The 20,802-nt window shown below is 45.9% G+C and overlaps 1 protein-coding gene across 4 annotated transcripts in view; it reads left to right on the top strand.

Moving 5' to 3' along the window:
- TEAD4 (TEA domain transcription factor 4) overlaps positions 1 to 20,802 on the top strand; it is a 73,524-nt gene that overhangs the window by 12,344 nt on the left and 40,378 nt on the right. For 3 of the 4 annotated variants that reach the window (XM_080662714.1, XM_080662713.1, XM_080662712.1), the window contains exon 2: positions 18,648 to 18,902. In XM_080662714.1, coding sequence (XP_080518840.1) covers positions 18,896 to 18,902 — 7 coding nt within the window. In that variant the 5' untranslated portion in view covers positions 18,648 to 18,895. Of the gene's footprint in view, positions 1 to 18,647; positions 18,903 to 20,802 lie in introns of those variants that run through there. The other variant, XM_080662715.1, reaches the window with a different exon arrangement.

Consider the following 20,802-nt stretch of genomic DNA (forward strand, 5'->3'; position numbering starts at 1 on the left):
CTGTGGGTGTTAACAAATGTGTAATGGCATGTATCCGCCCTTACAGTATCACACAGAGTAGTTTCCCTGCCCTCAAATCCCCTGTACTCCACCTATTCATTCTCCTTTTCCTCAGTTCCCTGGCAACCATGGATCTTTTCCCTGTCTCCAGTTTGTTTTTTCCAGAGTGTTATATGATTGCAACTATCCAATATGTACCCTTTTCAGATTGTTTTTGACTTACCAATATGCCTTTAAGGTTCCTCCCGGTCTTTTCATGGCTTGATAGCTCATCATATTGTCACTGAATATTCTACTTACCCATCCTTTCTCTTTGAAGTGGGGACTTTGAGATCCAGAGAAGGGAAGTGACTGGCTCAAGAGGCACCATGAATTTGTGGCCAGGCTGAGCGTGGAGACTGTTTTGCCTTCCTTTCAGAGCCTGTTCAGAGGGGCTGCTGTGACAGGCACTATGCTGGGGCCTGAAGCTTGTTTCATCACAGCTTCATCAGCCCCTTTGGTGGCTCCAGGGCAGGCCACAGGGTGGGGTGAGCGTGGAGGTCTGTGGACACCCACGTGCTGTGACCCACTTCCTGGATGTGTTAGGGCTAGGCCCTCAGACACCCACATCCCTGGCTGCTCAGAGGGAGTGGCTGGGGGGAGCTTCCCTTGTCCCAGCTTCTGGAGAGGTGATGGGTAGGATACTGGCCCTTCTGGGTGTGGAGCTGGGGAATGGATAGAGACTCTGCTACCCCAAGGGCTTGGGGTCTATATCTACTCAAGAATCTTATCTCCCTCCTTTTCTCTTCATCTCTGAGCCACCCATGGCCCCTCCCTGTTGAGATACCTCCCACTGGCCTGCTTTCCTCTCCACCTATTTTCTTATCCCTCCTCTTGTTGCCCCTCATTCCTTCTGCTCCTCTCTTCTCTACTGCTTCCCAGAGGTAATTGCTTCACACTGGTTCTTGCTCCCTCCACCATCCCTCCAATAACCACAGATGTTTGAGGAGACCTTCTGAGATCCAGCCTCTGTGCCTGTGTCTGTGGGCATGATTGAACTCAATTCCCCAGACAGTCTCATGAGGCCCTGGCAGGGTAGCTCAGTTGGTTGGAGTGTTGTAGGTTTGATTCCTGATCAGGGCACATATCTAGGTTGCTGGTTTGATTCCCAGTAGGGGTGAGTGTGAGAGGCAACTGATCAATGTTTCTCTCTCTCTCTCTCTCTCTCTCTCAAAAAAAAAAAAATGAAATAAAATAAGCATATCCTCAGGTGAGGATTATAAATAAATAAATAAATAAAACTCACAGAAGTTAAAAAAAAAAAAAAAAAAGACAGTTCCATGAGGAGGTAACATTATTACCTCTTTACTATATTTGGGAGGACACAGGCTCAAAGCGTGGAGTAGCTTGCCCAGGGATACTGGATACCAGGCCAGCATGAGCAGCATGAGGCCCAGCCTGGATCTGAGCCCAGGCCTGAGTCTTTGCCCCACAGCCCTCTCCTGTCCAGGCCAGACCTGCCCGGGTCTGCTCTCTGTGGCTGTGGTTCCAACACATCTTACACCGGGTAGGACTGTGGGGCCCTCTTTTTGCCTTCTTTTCTGTTACCCCCTTCCCATTCTTATTCTGTCAAGAAATAAGATGTGATAAATGCCTACACACTAAGAGGTTAGAGAGGGATAGTGGGTGGTGCGAGCGCTGTATGCACGTAAATTACCTATGTGTCTCACTTAACCCTTCATCTTTCTGCATGGCGGGTCTCCTCCTGTTTGACAGATGAGACAGAAGCTTTAGGGAGGTTAAATAAGTTACTGGGAAGAGGCAGATTTTAATTCAGGGTCTACTCTGAACCTTCTTTTTAAAAAAATAATCCTCACCTGAGAATATATTTCTATTGATTTTTTAGGGAGGGAGAGAGGGAGAGAGAGAGAAACATCTATCAGCCATCTCCTGTCCGTGCCCAATCAGGGATTGAATCAGAGAGAGAGAGAGAGAGAGAGAGAGAGAGAGAGAGAGAGAGAGAGAGAGAGACACGAATCTGCAACCATTTGGTGTACAGATGATGCTCCAGCCACCTGAGCCACCGACCAGGGCTGAACTTTCTTCACAGTGAACCAGACTCCTGCCGAGCTTCCCCCAGCTTCTCGCAGAGCTTTACAACTGTTGGGAGAGGAGGAAGCACCACTCAGAGTGAAGGAAGGGTGCTCTGGTGGTGAGAACTCAGGCATTGTGACACCTAGGCTTGTGACTTTTTGAGAATGCCTTTTTTCTGGCCTCCAGCAAGCCCTGGCCAGCCTTCTAACGTCACACTGGGGTCAGTTTTTTGCAGCTGAGTACATGACCCAGCCCAGCCCCGCCCAGCCCATTTCTCTGTTGGGCTGCTATCTTCTCCTCCTTGCCTTCTCCTTCCTTCATCCTTCACGACTGCCTGCCTCTGGCCTGGGAACTCTCCTGTCTCATCTCTTTTCATTTCTAGCGGTAAATCAGCCATTTTCCTTTGTCTCCTGTATTCCATTGTATGGATATACTGTACCACATTTTGTTTATCCATTCATTGTTGATGGGAAAGGGTTGTTTCCACCTTTTGGCTATCTTGGTGCCTTTAGACATGTCTCTCTCTGTTCAAAGACATTTTATTTAATACTAGAGGCCTGGTGCATGAATTTTTTTGCGCTGGAGGGGGGCATCCCTCAGCCTGGCCTGCACCATCTCGCATTCTGGGACCCCTCACTCCTTACTGCCCGCCTGCTTACTGCTCCTTACCACTCGGCTTGCTGCTTCTTAGCGCGGCCGCGGAGGCGGGAGAGGCTCCTGCCACCGCCACTGCACTTGCCAGCCGTGAGCCTGGCTTCTGGCTGAGCGGCACTCCCCCTGTGGGAGTGCACTGACCACCAGGGGGCAGCTCCTGCATTGAGCGTCTGCCCCCTGGTGGTCAGTGCGCATCATAATAACCGGTTGTTCTGGTCATTCCACCCTAACAATTGCTTAGGCTTTTATTATATAGATATATTTTGATTTATTACTTTTGAAGTCACGACCAGCAGAACATGGCTCATGCCTGGACACAGCTTATCTAGCATATGCATTTTCTCCATAAGGCACATCACAGCCTTTGTGCATTTAGGACACTATACAGCACTTCAGCACTACACTTCGGACCATTGTAAACAGCAAAATTAAGAACAAAAAACACAAAAGTGCAAAAAATGTGGCATTAAGTAGATTGCAAAAAGGACACTTGTTTATCGTGTGTGAGCTGAGACCAGAAGGCAGAGTGCAGCCTTGTTCAACCAAACTCAGCTGAACGTGTGTGACTTACATTTCGGTTGTTCAGCACATGTACACGTCTGCAAATGATTAGGAAGTCACTGCAAGTATTGATTTAGGGGTTACACATTTTAGTGAGTAGGAGAATTTGCATATATGGACTCTGAATATTCTTTGAATAATAAGGGTCAATTGTATTTACATCTTCACAGAGAACCCTAAACCCCTGTTGCCCACTAGATTGAAGGGAGTTGAGGGCAGACCATGTCATACGTGACTTGGTACCCAATGCCTGGCATATAGTAGGTGCTCCATATACAGCTTTGAATGAGTGAATGAATGAATGAAAGACTCAAAGGGCTAATGCACTAATGGTGAGGTGTGAGGCATGAAAATAAGCAGGGAGGAATTTTTTTTGGCTGGGGAACCTGCTTAACCACGCATGTCAGTCACCTGCTCCTCTCCATCCTGGGAACCAACTCTCTCCTCCTCATTGAGAGGCATCCAGATGCTGCTCATGGGAGTTGTAATTGTGTAGCAGCAAAGTACAGGGCTGAGGTTTAGTTCTAGTCCCTGTTTCAACTAGCTGTGGGGCCTTTTGGCAAGGCATGTCACCTGTAAGTTGGAGGGCAACGTTTCCTCTGGGGTTTTTCTTCATTTACACCAACCTTGGAAACCGCACACCTCCCAGCTGGGACCTTCCCCAGAGGCTGCGGGGTAGTGGGGTCTGTGCTGAGAAAAGTCAGGAAGACTTTCGCATCCACAGAGAGAAATGCATCTAGCTCCCATTTGCTGGTCAGTCAGGGTCTGGTACCCCTCCCTATTATTCTTCACATCTAACTTAAGTCCCACATGCTGTAGACTCAGACCACTCCCCTCCTTTTGTCCACAAAACTATTTGTAAAGTCATCAGAGCAACATTGTGGTGGGTGAGAGACCGTTTGCTGGGGAAGGAGCTGAGCTCATCCACTTAGCGATTTGGGGCTCGGGCACAGCCCTTCACCCCAGGAGCTCTGGTCTTGTCATCTGAAACGGGGTGGTACTAATTACCTCAAGGTGATGTTGGGAGGATTAGAGGAGATGTTAGCCCAGTGCCAGGCACAGAGTGGGCCTTCAGAAATGGTAGCTACTAGTTTTAATATTAAAATTATTCTCTCTCTGATAAGCTGAATGTTTGTGTCCCTCAGTGTCCTGGGTACCTCCCAATAGCTAGGCTTCCTTCCTATGATTGTCAGTTCTCCCAGCCTGTCCTGCAGAGGGGGCAGGCACGAGGGGGAGGCATCACTGAGTTGAGGAGGTGGGCTCTGTGCTCTGACCCGGCTCTGCCTTGAGGATGGGTTCTTCTCTCTGGCTCTAGGCCCCTGTCCTCTCCTTTCCTCCTCTACCTCCTGAGTTACAGCAAAGTGGCCAATCTCCTAGGAACCTTGGGGCATGCACATTTTCCCTGGTCCTAAGAAAGCCCTGGCTATACTTGGCAAGGAATACAGTGACTTGGAATGGAAGACAGAAGATGCCTGAGGAGGCCTAATGAGGAGTTGAGGCAGCAGGTGTTACAGTCCTGAGGCCTTTGTGGGTGAGGCCAGGGGACCTTTCAGGGCAGAGGCAAGCCTTGGTGGAGCTGTGTGCCTGGTACCTGCTTCCACCAGATGCCTCTCACACTTTGAGCACTTAGGTGTTTGCGTGTCTGTACCAGCCTCCCGCCCTCTGTCTAAATCAGGGGTGGGAAATGTCCAGCCCGTGGGCCGTATGAGGCCCGAGAAATCATTTGGTCTGGCTCTGCCAAGGCATTAGGGGTGAGTCAATTGAATGTTTGACCAAATACAGCAGGCTAATTTTTTTTAAAGCAGGCTAATTTTTAAGTTGATAATTTTGTATGGCCCGTGAATGATGTTATAAATATCCAAATGGCCTTTGGCAGAAAAAAGATTCCTCATCCCTGGGCCTGAGCCCCTAAAGGCCTGAACCCATTTCTTCAGAGGTTAGTCTAGGAATAGGTACTTAAGAGATGGTTTTCTAAAAAAAAAAAAAATTTGTTATTTTGCAAAATTTCAGCTTACTGGGGTATACTTGACATAAAATGATAAGATATTTAAAGTGTATATCTAGTATTTGATATATGCATACATTATTAAAGGAATTTCCCTCATCTAGTTAATTTATCTGTCACCTCAGATATATTATATTTATATATTTTTTTGTTTTGTTGAGAACATTCAAGTTCTATTTTCTTAGCAAATTTCAGTTATACAATACAGTGGTATTGGCTATAGTACCATGTTTTACATCCTTAGAACTTATTCATCTTGTAGTTGAAAGTCTGTACCTTTCTACCAGCATTTCCCTATTCCCCTACCCTCAGTAGATATTTACTGATGGACTGGTGTCAGGAATTACATAAGTACAAAGGTTCACCCTAAGCAGGAAAACAGTGTGACTAATCTTGGGGTTTAGGAGGTGGTGAGGAGACCACGGGGGCTGGAGGAAGACTGGGAATGAGTCTGGAAGAAGGCTGGGGTTTCCTGTTCCTGATATTCCCTCTTGTTCTTACTTAAGAAATGAGGTCAGGGCAGTGAAAGCTCAGAGATCACCCCACAATCAGGGAGCTTGCACTTCTGCTTCAGTTGGCTTAATCTCCAGAGTCTAGTCCGATGGCAATAGTCAGGATAATAATGGGAGGAGCAGTTTTTGTCTCTGCTCTGAAATGAATTGGATGGTGAAGATCCACATTCCATTTGGTGTAGATGTTCCATAGCCACAGCTATATTAGATTGGTCAAAGCACCTAGGATTCAGACACATGACTCCTGGCCTTGATAACCAAGCCTTTTAGATAAGTCCACCATCCTGAAGGAGGATTCCTGGTCTGGGATTGAGACAGAGGGGCCTACTTCTACTCTGAATTACTTTAGCCACCACCCTGCCTTCTACAGCTTTATACCTCTGGGACAAATGTATTTTGAAGATTAGGATGGGTCTCCTGGAAGGAAACTTCAACTTCTCTTTTTCCGTCAAGCTTCTCAGTTATAGGAGCCACTGAGGTGAAGGATGTAGCTCTTTCAGAGGGCCATAGGAGAGAAGCAGCAGACTGAAAGCTGAAGTATCAGTGGGCAGGATCTCAGAGCCCATAGTTCATGAGAATCCTGATGTGGCTGGAACCTTTACCCTAGATCCCAGAGCTCTTGGAATCAGTGAGGAGAAGAGGAGCATTTTTATCTTCATAATAGGGAGGGAGACTCAGGCTCTCTCCTAATTGTCTCTTTCTAACTTTCTACATGACACTAGGCCAGTCTTACAAACTTTCTGAGTATCACTGGCCATCACTTCCAATTTGGGTTGAGGGAGCATAGGGAGGAGGTTATAATGTTACTAGAGGCTCAGTGCACAAAATTCATGCACTGGTAGGGTCCCTAGCGGCTGCCAGCCGTGTTTCCCGACGTTGCCATGTTAACACTGCTGCTGGTGAAGGAGCGGAGGGGAGAGCAAGAGAACCCTCTGCTCTTTCGGCCGGTGCCTCCCTCCCTTCCACCGGCCGGCCCCACCCCCTGGTTGAACTCCCAGACCAACTCCTGGTGGAGGGGACAATTTGCATACTATGCTTTTATTATATAGGAGTATATGTGTTGACCCCCAAGGAGTTAGAAACATTGTATTAAAGGAAATTAGTAGTAGATTTGTTCCTGACCAAGGAAAGGGGATCAGTGGAAGAATCAATTTCTTAAGGATGACATCTACTACCTAAATTCTCAACACTGAGGCAGGAGTGTTGGGGGGTGCTAATCTATGAGAAATGATTATGTTCTCAAGGAGCTCACAGTCCAGTGGGGAAACAGGTGAACAAGGTGCAGTCACTTTTTCAGACCAGTGTTATGTGTTGAGTTGCGTGTTGGAAGCTCTAGAGCAGGGGTGGGCAAACTTTTTGACTCGAGGGCCACAATGGGTTCTTAAACTGGACCGGAGGGCCAGAACAAAAGCATGGATGGAGTGTTTGTGTGAACTAATATAGATTCAAAGTAAACATCATTACATAAAAGGGTACGGTCTTTTTTTTTATTTATTTCAATAGTTTTATTCATTTCAAACATTTTAACAAGAAGAATGTAAACACTAATTATTATAATTTGAAACTTCAAAAAATGGAGGAATCATAGCACAATAACATACCTTATATTGAAGATGGCAAAGGCAAAATAAAATTGCCTAACATAGGAAAGGTACAAAAGCCTTTCAAATTAAACTTAAATATAATAAAATAATTTAAAACTAAAACAAATAGAAAAGAACAAAATGTGTAAACAGTAAATTAAACATTTTCTTTAGTGCAACTTCCAAATTATGCCTGGGACGTAGATGTAGATGGCAATGTAGACTGGGTTGAAAGGTTTTTGGTCTTTAAAAGATCAACTTCAGTGGGAACAGTGTTGTTGGTTTCCTTTTTAGCTAATGCTCTGATACTGTGCCCTCCAGGGGCGTGTCTCCCTACATCACCACGATAACGTGTCTACGCATTCCCAGGGTGATGGCATTACAAGGAGCCTCTGGAAGATTGAGAGGTTGTTCCTTCTACTGAATGGGCGGATATAAATCCGCCCACTCAGAAGAAGGAGCTGCGGCCGTGTTTCCCGACGTTGCCATGTTAACACTGCTGCTGGTGAAGGAGCGGAGGGGAGAGCAAGAGAACCCTCCGCTCTTTCGGCTCCGCGGGCCGGGTAGAACAGCCGAATGAGCTGGATCCGGCCCGCGCGGGCCGTAGTTTGCCCACGGCTGCTCTAGAGGCTGGTGGGAGTTAGGTGGGGCCTAGAGATCACGGATGGCTGCGGAAGACTCCCGAAGGAGGAGGTGGGCTTTGAGAGCAGCAGGTGGGTGTCGTAAGGACACAGCCCTGGACCAGGCAGGGGACAGGACTTCAGGGTCTGAGGTCTGGTTTCGCCAGTTTTTTAGGGCAAATTATTTGCCATCATTAAGCCTCAGTTTCTCCATTTTCCTTTCCTGTCCTGAATGGGGTTTTGAGGAACTTGTTGTTCTCATTATTAGAAAAATTGGAATAAAAGCCTATAAGTTCATGAATCTTCTGAAAATTCCTGAGTAACCAGCATCTGTGGCCCCTAGGATGGAGCTGAGTGTTGTTTGGGCCTAGAGTTTGCATTGGGTGGACTATCTGGTAGCCTTTTGGGTGGGTAGTGGGCAGAACAGGGTGGGGTAGTGGCCAGGCCCTGGGAGCCAAGTCAGGGATTATTTTTATTCCTCTGGTCATGGCACATGGCCCAGGCTTAATGATGCCATCTGTTCCCCAGCCCAGCCCCCCCTCCAGCTCTCAGTCTGGCAGGCCCCAAGGGTCACTGTGGAACACTTGGGGAAGGAGGAGAGGAGTGAGGATCCTTTTCTGGACTGATATTGGCTTACCCCCCCCCCCCCCCATTCTCCTAGCTGAGGGACAGGCTATATGGGAGGTTTGCCTAGTGAGGGAACTAGCTAGCTGCCAGGCCTGGCTGTGGGCGATAAGGGTGGGAGAGTCTAGACCAGGAGATGGGAACAGGCCACACAGGGCTGGGAGCAACTCCATTTCGGTAATGAATCCCGTGGCCCAGGGCCTTGGGTGACCCGCTGCCCTGCTTTTGCTGGGACAGACCCAATCCTGGGGACACAGAGTTCAGGTCCTCAGAAAACCTCCCTCATGGGGCAGCGTCTGGCTCAAGTCTGGTTCTCCCCAGGTCTGGTGTTCTGCTGGGCTGCCCTGTGCTCAACTTCTGCAGGAACCCAGGATGTTCATTTCATCTGCTGGTCTAGCACAGCTTGAGTGAAGGACAGGCCTGGAGACCATAGCCTCTGGCTCTTAGCGGGGCTCACGCAGAATCTCTCCTAACTTTCTGGCCTCCACAGCATGCTCCACCTGGTCTGGACTCTCCATCTGTGTTTAGTGTCAGGTCCTAGCAGAAAATCTAGGCGAAAGCCAGATCATGTGAAGCTTTAGATGTTAATAGTAATTAATTAACATCAATTAATATTGGGTACTAAGGCTTAAGATATATGTACCTATCAGATCCATTTAGGGCTTTAGATCTTCTAGTTGAGGCATTTATTTATAGCTTAGTAATGATTGTGAGGGTGGTGATGGTGACAGTATAGCTCTAATTGAGTACTGACTGTTAGGCTCCAAACAGGTTAACATGTCATCTTATTGACCATCATATGGAACATCTCTTCATGGCAGGTCAGTTCCCCAGCCTTCTCTGAGCAAAGCCACAGGTGAAAGTCTGCAGGATATGTCGAGCAGCGGATAGGCAAGCTCCCTGAGGACATGGAGGGTGTGAGCAAGAATGTGAGCCATAGCTACTTCTAGGACAGAAGGAATCTTTGATCACAATGGGAGCAAACCCTCATCTTAGTTTTATAAATGAGCAAACTGAGGCCCAGAGAAATGGAGGGATTGATCATGGTCACACAGTGCTTGTAGAACTGCAACCAAAACCAGTCTCTTGATTCCCAGACATCACACTTCCATTTTACAAGCCTCCAGAGTAAATCCCCTAGGGATTTACAGCAACTCATGCTCTCCCACTGGTATGCCAATGTCCAGACATTTATGGAGATTTTCTTTTATTTTCTGACACTAAACACAGAACAAACACTTCTTCCTCCCTACAGAGAAATCATTATTTCACAAAGAACACTTACGAGATATCCATTCATATGTTTATCCTTTTGTTCTCTAGCATTGTGTGATGTGCTTGGACTTACTAGGAAAGAGATAACCATCCCTGTCCCTATGGTGCCTGAAGTGTGGTGAAGGAGACCAATCTTTCTTAGGATGATGGCTAGGATGCCAGAAGCACAGCTAGGATACCAGAAGCACAGCTAGGCTGCCAGAAGCACAGGGCTCTCTGTTGGAGCACATAAGAGGGTGCCTAATCCAGGCTGACCCCTCCCCCCACCCCTCAGAGGAAGTGACATTTTGGCCAGGCCTTAATCAGGTGAAAGAAGGGGGATGGGGAGAAAAGTTACAGGTAGCACTTCCAGGTGTGGAGAAAGAGCTTAGCATGTTGAGGGTATCATTTAGGTAATTGAGTTTGGAGGTTGGGGATGGGTGCAAAGAAGGAAGTCAAGAGGATGTTGCAGATGGATGGAAGGTATGGCAGAAGAGCAGGAATCTGTTGATGAAGGGCCTTCTCAAGTCCCATTACAGAGTATATCATTTTATCTGACATCATGGGGAAGCTATTGAAAGATTTTAAACAGTAGAGGAAATCACATGATCAGATTTGTATTGTAGAAAAATCATTTCAGCTCTGGCCAATGTGGCTCAGTTGGTTGGGCTTTGTCCCATGTTCCAAAGGGTTGCCAGTTCAATTCCCATTCAGGGCACATGCCTAGGTTTTGGGCTTCATCCCAAGTGGGGCTGTGCAGGAGGCAGCCAATGGATGTTACTCTCTCACATCAATGTTTATTTCTCTTCCTCTCCCTTCCTGTCTCTCTAAAATCAGTAAAAACATTTCCTTTTTTAAAAAAAGAGAGAAAAAAATCATTCCAGCTGCAGTGAATAGATCTTAGAGACTGGGTGGAGTGGGCATAGTTATCCAGGTAAGCATTGGTGGAAGCTTTGGATTAAGACTCTGAGATAGAAAGAAAAGTGGGTTCAATAAGACATTTAGGAGAAAGAAAGACAGGTTGTGGTCATTGCTTATGGGAGATAAGAGGAAAAGGTCAAAATACACTCCTAGGTTTTTGGTCTCTGGATGGATGGCGGTGTCATTTCCTGGGAGAGGAGGAGGTACAGGACTCAGTGGCAAGCTACAAATTTGATTTTGGACACGTTGAGTTTGAGGAACTTTGGGGATGTCTGATTTGAGTTGCCTGGGAGGCATTTGCTAATAAAGCCTAAACTCAGGAAAGACATACAGATTTGGGAATCAAAAACATGTAGTAGGATTATAAAGCCATGTGATCCCCCACGGAGTATGTACAGGGTTTAAAACAAAGAGGTCAGGTCAGAACCCTGATGAAAACATTTGTAGAATGGGTCTGGCAAAATGTGAAGCCAAGGAGAGGAAAGGAAGAGTGAAGACAATGAGTTAGACAACTGGAGAATGGTCTTGGGTTTTCCACATATTTTGAGAATCAGCTTAAGTTTTGCGAAATCTTGTGGGATTTTAATAAAAACTTAATTGAATTTATGATTTATTTGTAGAGATTGAACATCTTTACATTTCTCCAATTATGAACATACCATTTCCTCTTCATTTACTTAGGTGTTTTGTCTTTCAAGTAGTTATGATTTTCTCTATGAAGGTCTCATCTATTCTTAGATTTATCACTAGGTAAGTTATGGTTTTACTTTCTAAATGGAGTATTTTTAAATATTATATTGTCCAATATCTTATTTCTGGTATAAAAGAATGTAATTGAGCCCTGGCTGGGTGGCTCAGTGGGTTGGAGCATCATCCCGTACATCAAAAGGTTGCAGGTTCAATTCCCAATCAGGGCACATACCTAGGTTGTGGGTTCAATTCCTGAAAACTGGAAGCAACCAACTGATGTTTCTTACATAAATGTTTTTCTCTCTACCCCCCTTCCTCTCTCTAAAATCAATAAACATATCCTCTGGTGAGGATTAAAAATAAAAGAATGTAATTGAGTTTGCTTGCTGAATTCTCTTAGAAGTTGTTGTTTTTTCCTCTTAGAAGTTTTTTTTTTTTTTTTTTTTTAATATATTTTATTGGTTTTTTACAGAGAGGAAGGGAGAGGGATAGAGAGCTAGAAACATCGATGAGAGAGAAACATCGATCAGCTGCCTCCTGCACACCTCCCACTGGGGATGTGCCCGCAACCAAGGTACATGCCCTTGACCGGAATCGAACCCGGGACCCTTCAGTCCGCAGGCCGACGCTCTATCCATTGAGCCAAACCGGTTTCGGCTCCTCTTAGAAGTTTTAATAATTTAATTGTCTTTCTTTTTTGACCACCGCATAGGTGAGCACCAGCAGGCTGAGGAGGGCAAAGGGGAGGAAGCCTCAGTGCTTCATCTCACTTGCTGCCCGCGCCTCCCATTGGTTGTCCTTTTCGGGTTTATGGAGGCTTCATTAACTAGGCATGATTGGTTAAATCCTTGACCATACATTGGCCATAGGCAACTGATCAACCTTCAGCTTCTCTCTCCTCCCCAGAGGTGAGGGTGAGGGGACACTAAAAGTTCTAACAGTCTAGTCACATGGTTGGTTCTCCTGACCACCAGCCCCCATCCACAGGTGCTTTCCCAAAGTCACCTCATTCACATAGCAAGACTCCTCCATCACTTTCATCACTTAGGAAATTCCAAGTGTTGTGGGAGCTCTTTGCCAGAAAGCTGGACAAAGACCAAATATATAGTTCTTATTATAAATTATAATATCACAGTAGGTTTTGTGAAGATATGTTTTGGTGAGTTAAAGAAGTTCCTTTTGTTTCTAGTAGTTTGCTCAGAGATTTTATTATAAAATAAAAGATGCATGAAATTTGTGCAAGAGTAGGCCTTCCTTCCCCCGGCTGCTGGCACTGGCTTCCCTCACAGCCCGGCTTCATGCGGAAGGACATTCAGTCTAATTAGCATATTATGCTTTTATTATTAGAGACTAGAGGCCTGGTGCACGAAATTCATGTGTGTGGGGGGGTGTCCCTCAGCCCAGCCTGCACTCTCTCCAATCTGGGATCCCTCTAACAACCCAGGACTGCTGGCTCCCAACTGCTCGCCTGCCTGCCTGCCTGATTGCCCCTAACCGCTTCTGCCTGCCAGCCTGATCACCCCCTAACCACTCCCCTGCCAGCCTGATTGACGCCTAACTGCTCCCCTGCCGGCCTGATTGCCCCTAACCGCTTTCCCTTGCCAGCCTGGTTGCTCCCAACTGCCCTCCCCTGCTGGCCTGGTTGCCCCTAACTGTCCTCCCCTGCAGGCCTGGTCGCCCCCAACTGCCCGCCCCTGCAGGCCTGGTCCCCCCAACTGCCCTACAGGCCTGGTAACCTCAACTGCCCTCCCCTGCAGGCCTGGTCAACCCTAACTGCCCTCCCCTGCTGACCTGGTCGCCCCTAACTGTCCTCACCTGCAGGCCCGGTCGCCCCCAACTGCCCTCCCCTGCTGGCCCGGTCCCCCCAAACTGCCCTCCCCTGCAGGCCTGGTCGCCCCTAACTGTCCTCCCCTGCTGGCCTGATCGCCCACAACTGCCCTCCCCTGCCAGCCATCTTGTGGTGGCCATCTTGTGTCCACATGTGGGCGGCCATCTTGTGTGTTGGAGTGACGGTCAATTTGCATATTACCTCTTTATTATGTAGGATGGATCTTGAACTGTATCAGATTTTACCAAATACAGCTTCTGAATTTATGGGTTAGAAACATGGTTTTTCTGTGCGTGCGTGTGTGCGTGCATATTGTATGGCCAGACTTAGTTGTCATTATTGTTGTTATTGTTTTATTTTATTTTATTTTATTTTATTTTATTTTATTTTATTTTTAATATATTTTATTTTATTTTTTATTGATTTTTTACAGAGAGGAAGGGAGAGGGATAGAGAGTTAGAAACATCCATCAGCTGCCTCCTGCACACCTCCCATTGGGGATGTGCCTGCAACCAAGGTACATGCCCTTGACTGGAATCGAACCCGGGACCCTTCAGTCCGCAGGCCAACGCTCTATCCACTGAGCCAAACCAGCTAGGGCTGTTGTTATTGTTTTATACCGTTAATATCGTTTAGATTCACTCTTATTTTTACCAACTACTTTGCTCACCACTCTCCCATGTATAATGCCTTTTTTATATATATCAATTCCTTTTTGTTTTTTTAAGACCTCCTTTACTGTTTTTTTTTCAGTAAGGGTCTTTTAGTACTAAATTCTCTCCCTCTTTATCTGAAAAAACCTTTAATGTTCACATTTGAGCAATATTTTCGTTGGGTTTTTAATTCTAGGTTGACATATGATGTCACTCGTATGTGGGATATGAAACAGAAAGCAACATACAAACAAAACAGAACAACTATTGACACAGGCAACAGTATGGCAGTTACCAGAGGAGAAAGGGGGTCAAATATATTATGATGGAAGGGAATTGGTATATTATAGAATTGTACATCTGAAACTTACATAATCTTACTACCAATGACACACCAATAAATTTAATAAAAAGAAAAAATTCCAGGTTGACAGTTACTTTTTTCTCAACAACTTGGAAATGTTATTTTGGGTCTTCTAGTGTACTATTGAGAAATTCATGATCAATGTACACAATCAATATAATAGTCCCTGTCACCCCAATTAACTTAATAAATAAATATTAAATACGTATTTATAGTAGTCCTTTCTTTGTAGGCACTCTGTCCTTTTCCACTCTGGATGATTTTAAGATCTACTCTTTGTTTTTGTTTTTCTAAAGTATACCCATAATATGTCTTTATTTTATTTGAATTTATTCTAGTTAGGATTCAGTATGGTTCCTGAATTGGAGAATTCATGTATTTCATTAATTCTGGGCAATTTCCTATCATTATTATTTCAAATGTTGTTTTACTTCATTTTCTATATTCTTTCTTTCTGGAATGCTAATTGGAGGTATGTTGAACTGCATTTTTATTCTCCTTGCTTTTTATAATCATTTACAAATAATACATCTCTGAATAATGTCCTCAGATCTATCTTCCAGGTTGTTAATTTTTCCTGTAGCTGTATCTAATTTGCTGTTAATCTCAGTCATTGAGTTTTTAATTTTAGTGAATAAAATATTTATTTCTCAATGTTTTATGTTGTCCTTTTTCCAGTCTACTTTGCATTTTTTGATAGTCTAATTCTTTCTTATGTTTCCAATTCTTTAAGTCAATAAGTATTTTAAACACAATTTATATAATAATATTTATCAGATATTTTAATTATCTGTAGTTCTTGAGGATCTAATTGTGATCCTGGTAGATTATTTCTTCTTACATGTTGTAGTTGTGGATTTTGAGACCCTCCTTAGCAAAGCATTACCTTTGGGAATTCTCCCCAGTTTGGGTTAAAATTGTCTTTTCAGAGGTTTTTCAGCTTGAGACCACTGTTTATTTTGTGAATTGGCTGGGAGTTCCTGAGTAATATAAAATTTAAATCTCAAATCCACTTAAGGGTAGGCCTTTTGTTACAAATTCTTATGAAAGACCTTTGTTTTTTATACCTAGAGCTCAGGCCAAGACAGTCTTCCCTGTCATATTTTGTTGGGATTCTATCTTTTCTGTGAGGATTGAGTTATAGTTCCCAGTTCCAACCTCCCTGTATCTCTCAGGTCTAAGGTCTCATCTCTGAGTAGCCATTAAAACCCAGTGGCTTTATTACTAAGATTAGCTTTATGCCTGCCTCCTAGAGCTACTATAGTAATAGCTCATCTGCTTATTACTATAGCTTAGAGTTTTTCATTTTGGGCTTCTAGGGGTTTACTTTCTTCTGAAGTTAGCCATGTATTTAAAAGTGTACTTGCTGCCCAGCTTGTGTGGTTCAGTGGTTGAGCATTGACCTATGGACCAGGAGGTCACAGTTCAATTCCCGGTTGGGGCACATGCCCAGGTTTTGGGTTTGGTCCCTGGTAGGGGATGTGCAGGAGGAGGCAGCTGATCACTGATTCTCTATAATTATTGATGTTCCTGTCTCTCTCTCTCCCTCTCCCTTCCTCTCTGAAATCAATAATAAAAATATATTTTTAAAAGTAAAAAAATAAATAAAATGGCTGTTGTGTTAAAATATAAATAAAAAAGTATTTGTTATATTTGTCATTTCTAAGTTCCATCTCTTTTAAGAACTTTGTTTTGGAAGGTATAGAAAAAGTTCAGCGTTCATGATAGCATCAAGACAAGAATTTCAGGTGGAGAATAAGCTAGTTTTTTTTTTGTGTGTGTGTATTTTTCAGATCAGGTGACCCCCTTGGACACACTTTGAGGAAAATGATTTTAACAGCCACAGAGAGAAAGCCAACTTTAATTATGCTAAAAAGGCTGGGATGTGAGGGCAGAGATCAAGACCCAGCTGATCTGTTGACTTGTTATATGACCTTGGGCAAGTCTTTAGGCATTTCTGAGCCTTAGTGTCCTCATCCGCAAGTTGAGGAGATTGGGTTAGGTTTCCCCTAGGGTTCCTGCTTTAAATTTCAACCTCTTTCTAACTTCAGGCCTGGGCCAGCAGTCTAAGTTCCTTGGAACCTCCACTCTCTCCCAGGGTATGCTCCCCTCCCCCGCCCCCTCTCATGCACATTGTGCTCCTCCCTTTCCTTCACTGGATGGTGACCACACTGACCCTCATACCCACCTCTCTGTGAAGGAATGTTCATCTAACATGTCTGGGTTGGGGGTGAGAGACTTCAAGCATGAGGAATGCTCTGGGAAGGTCTTATTTGTAAGGATCCTGGATGGAAGTGCGTTGGAACTCAGGTCTTTAGACTCCTACCTCTGGGTTTGGGCTGCTGGGCTACACTGGTCCTCATGGCTAATAGGGAGGAAGAAAGGGGGGATCTGTGTGATGGGGAGACCCTCCTTTGCAGATGTGCTCAGTGGCTGGGGGCTCAGGGAGGGCCATGGGAGATAAATGGTACCCACCTGAAACTCATAATCTAAAAACTGCCTTAAGATTACTAGTATGTCCTGTTCCTTCCCAAATCCCTGAGAACTGTGTCCAGAAATTTATAGCTTGGACAGTTGGTGCCGAGGTCACTGAATTTTGTCTTATGCTGATGGCAAGGGCAGGGTTGTGTTGCCAGCTTCTGGTGGCACCAACAAGTCAACTTGCCAGAACCCCAACATGTGAGAATCCACCAGGGCCAAAAGCTTTCTTTAAAAACAGCCAGGCTTGGCTGGTGTGGCTAAGTGGTTAGGATGTTAACTCATGCATTGAAGGGTCGAGGGTTTGATTCCCAGGCAAAGGCACGTACCTGGGTTGCAGGTTCGATCCTCTGGCCATGTTGGGGAATGTGCAGGAGGCAACCAGTTGATGTGTCTTTCTCATTTGATGTTTCTCTCTCTATCCTCCTCTCTCCCTCCCGCCCTTCCATTTTCTCTAAAAATCAATGGAAAAAAATATCCTCGGGTGGGGATTAACTGAAAATAAAAAATAAGAACAGACAAAGCTGGCATGTCATAGAGAATGGTGAGCTGCATTTTATTTTACATACTTTTAAAATTAAATTTAAAGTTTTAATTGTGGTAAAACACGAAGTTTATCATATTAACCATTTTTAAGTGTGTAGCTCAGTGGTGTTAAATGTATATTCACATTGTTGTGCAACAGATCTCCAGAACGTTTTCATCTTGTAAAACTGAAACTTTATACTCTTTAACACTAACTCTCCTTTCCTCCTCTCCCCAGCCCCTGGCAACCACCATGCTACTTTCTGTCTCTATGGATTTGACTACTCTAGATACTCCATATAAGTGGACTTGTATTTGTCTTTTTGTGGCTGACTTATTTTACTTAGCATGATGTCCTCGGGGTTCATCCATGTTGTGGCATGTGACAGAATTTTCTTCTTTTTTAAGGCGAAATAATATCTTATTGTATGTATATGTCATATTTTGTTCACCCATTGTCCATCTGTGGATACTTGGGTTGCTTCTACCTCTTGGGTATTGTAAAGAATGCTGCTATAAACATGAGTGTACAAATATCTCTTCAGGACCCTGCTTTCAGTTCTTTTGGATATATATACCTAGAAGAGGGATTGCTGGATCACATGATAGTTCTGTTTTTAATTTTTTGAAGACCCTCCATATTGCCTCCCACAGGCTGTACCACTTTATATTCCTGTCAGCAGCACACAGTGTTTGTTTTGTTTTTAAATATATTTTTATTGATTTTAGAGAGAAAGGAAGAGGGAGAAAGAGAGATAGAAACATCAATGATGCGAGAGAATCATTGATTGGTTGCCTCCTGCACCCACCTCCCTTCTCCCCACTGGGGATCGAGCCCGCAACCCAGGCATGTACCCTCCCCGGGAATCGAACTGTAACCTCCTGGTTCATAGGTCGACATTCAACCACTGAGCCACACCAGCTGGGCAGCACACAGTGTTTTTCATCCTTTTTGTCCATTATTGAGTTAATGCCAGACCATCCTTGTCTCCTACTTCCCAGCCCGGACTGGGTTCTTGGAGCTGCGATTAGAGAGTGCCCAGGTCATTGTGCTCATTAGACAGGTAGAAAGCTGAGGTCTGCAGAGGGGAGATGACCTGCCCTGATCCTAGGCCTCTATCCTCCTAGACCTTTCATTTTACTCTGTCTCCTAGAATCCCTGTCCTTTTCCCTCCAAGTTCCTGTGCAGTTAGTGGCCTGGCAAGGAAGAGCAACTGGTCATGGGCTTGGCAGTCCCTGGGTACCCCCGTCCCATGGTCCACCTAGTTCTTCCACCAATGCTGTGGTTTCTGCCCAAACAGGTCCAACAGGCGCTCCTCCAAGCGGAGCCTTGGAGGGCAAGGCCGGCACCATTACCTCCAACGAGTGGAGCTCTCCTAACTCCCCTGAGGGGAGCAACGTCTCTGGGGGCAGTCAGGCATTGGACAAGCCCATTGACAATGATGCGGAGGGTGTTTGGAGCCCAGACATTGAGCAGAGCTTCCAGGAGGCCCTGGCCATCTACCCACCCTGTGGCCGGCGCAAGATCATTCTGTCGGATGAGGGCAAGATGTACGGTAAGGACCCTGTTGGGTGGGGCAGCAGGCCCCGGACCTCATGTTCCAGCTCTGGAAATAGAATCTAGGCAAGGGGTGAGGCGCAGCAACCTTGGGGGTTCCCTCCAAGTGAGAGAGAGGGATGATCTCTTGGGGCTTCTAACAGGTGGACACTGCTTTCTTCTGAGCTGGGTTCTCAAGGGATGGGAGGGCATCTGAGGAAAAGCCTCTGAGTGTGTGAGGAGCTGGGGTAGTGGAAGACTTGGGAAAGGAGTAAAATACTGGAAACATCCCACAAGCCATCCCTCAGGCAAATGCCTGATCTCCCAGCTCCCCACCTTGGCTGTGAAGGGTGGTCACGGAGGTGGTTTCTGGACTCATTCCCTCCTTCATGAGCCTTCTGTGTCCCAGGTGTGGTGGGCAGATCTAGTCCCTGCTCACAATCTGGTGGGTGCAGCGTGGCCACACATGTAGCTGACGACAAGGCAGACCGAGTGGTTCAGGCAGGAGTCCAGCAGAGTGCTGCAGACCTTCCTCAGGAAAGGCCCTCCAGCTGGGAGGCATGTGGGAAGGCTCTGTCTTCCTGAGCGCCTGAGGATGCAGAACGTACAGATACGGAAACTCTGTCCAGCAGCCACATGGGATTGATTTTGGATGGAAGAATGGGTATTTGGGAAAGTAAAACAACGACTGAGCAGCTGTTGGAAGGCCCAAGTCAGGCTTTCATTCCCATTGAAAGCCCCCCGGACCCTCAGCTTGAAGCACTGGTCTTGAAGCGCTGGAGCTGAGAGGGTCTCTGGAACTGGCCAAAACCCCTGAGAACAGAGGGCTCCACCCTGGCTTCTAACAAGCTGGCTCTAGTCCAGGAGCCCACCCTGGGGGTTTCCACTCAAGTTCTCCCTCCTCAGCACAGATCCTTTGTCAGCTTGTGGGGCTGACTGTGTTTGTCTCCTAGGGGTGCTATAAGAAATTACCACAAATGAGGTGGCTTAAAACAACGTTCAGGAGGCCAGACGTGTGAAATCCAGGTGTCCTTGGGCGGGTTCCTTTGGAGGGTCTGAGGGAGAATGTGCTCCATGCCTCTCTCCTGGCTTCTGGAGCTTGCTGGCAATCCTTGCTGCTCCTTGGCTGTTAGCTGCATCGCTCCCACCTCTGACTCGGTTGTCACATGGCCGTGCTCCTTCTGTGTATGTCTCTGTGTCTTCTCATATTATAAGGGTACCAGTCCTTGGACCGGGCCCACCCTAATCCAGTATGACCTCATCTTAACTAATTACATCTGTGAAGACCCTATTTCCTAATAAGGTCACATTCTGAGGTTCTCTGTGGACAAGAATTTTATGGGGACACTATTCAACTTAATTCAACTGACTAAACTCAAATCTGGTTGTTTACTGGCCCAGGGAGTCGTGGGAGCTCTCACAGCCCCTTCTACGCTATGCTTTAACCTTCCCTACAAGGCCAAATTGAGGGAACGTACAGATATAGAAACTTTTCTTTTGCTTGTTGGGAAGCAATCTCCTTTTGAGCTAGACTCTAGGTCTGCTCCTCAGTCACCGGTAAACTGCTCATCTCTTCTTACCAGTCACTCATCATAGCTATGCTTGGTTCCTAGTCTCTCTTACTTTTGTGGGCACCCATGCCCTGGGTCAGCCCCCTGTACCACTCCTACTCTAATCATTTCCTTTTCTGATTGTTGCTTCTGACTTTTGGCCCCTGTGGAAGCTTCATGGAGGTGAGGGCTGATATGTATGGAGCACCTGTTGGGTGCCAGTTGTAGGATTGGGTGCTTTCCATAGGTCACCCCATGGAGCTGGTGAGAAACGGAGGCTCTGGGACCCTAGGCCCTTTCCACTCCTTTGGCGGAGGGTGGGATGGTATTGATCATGAGCTGAGGTGAGAAGGGGTAATGGGTGGGCAG

This window comes from Plecotus auritus, assembly GCF_963455305.1.
Source record: "Plecotus auritus genome assembly, chromosome: 3".
Classification (NCBI taxonomy): domain Eukaryota; kingdom Metazoa; phylum Chordata; class Mammalia; order Chiroptera; family Vespertilionidae; genus Plecotus; species Plecotus auritus.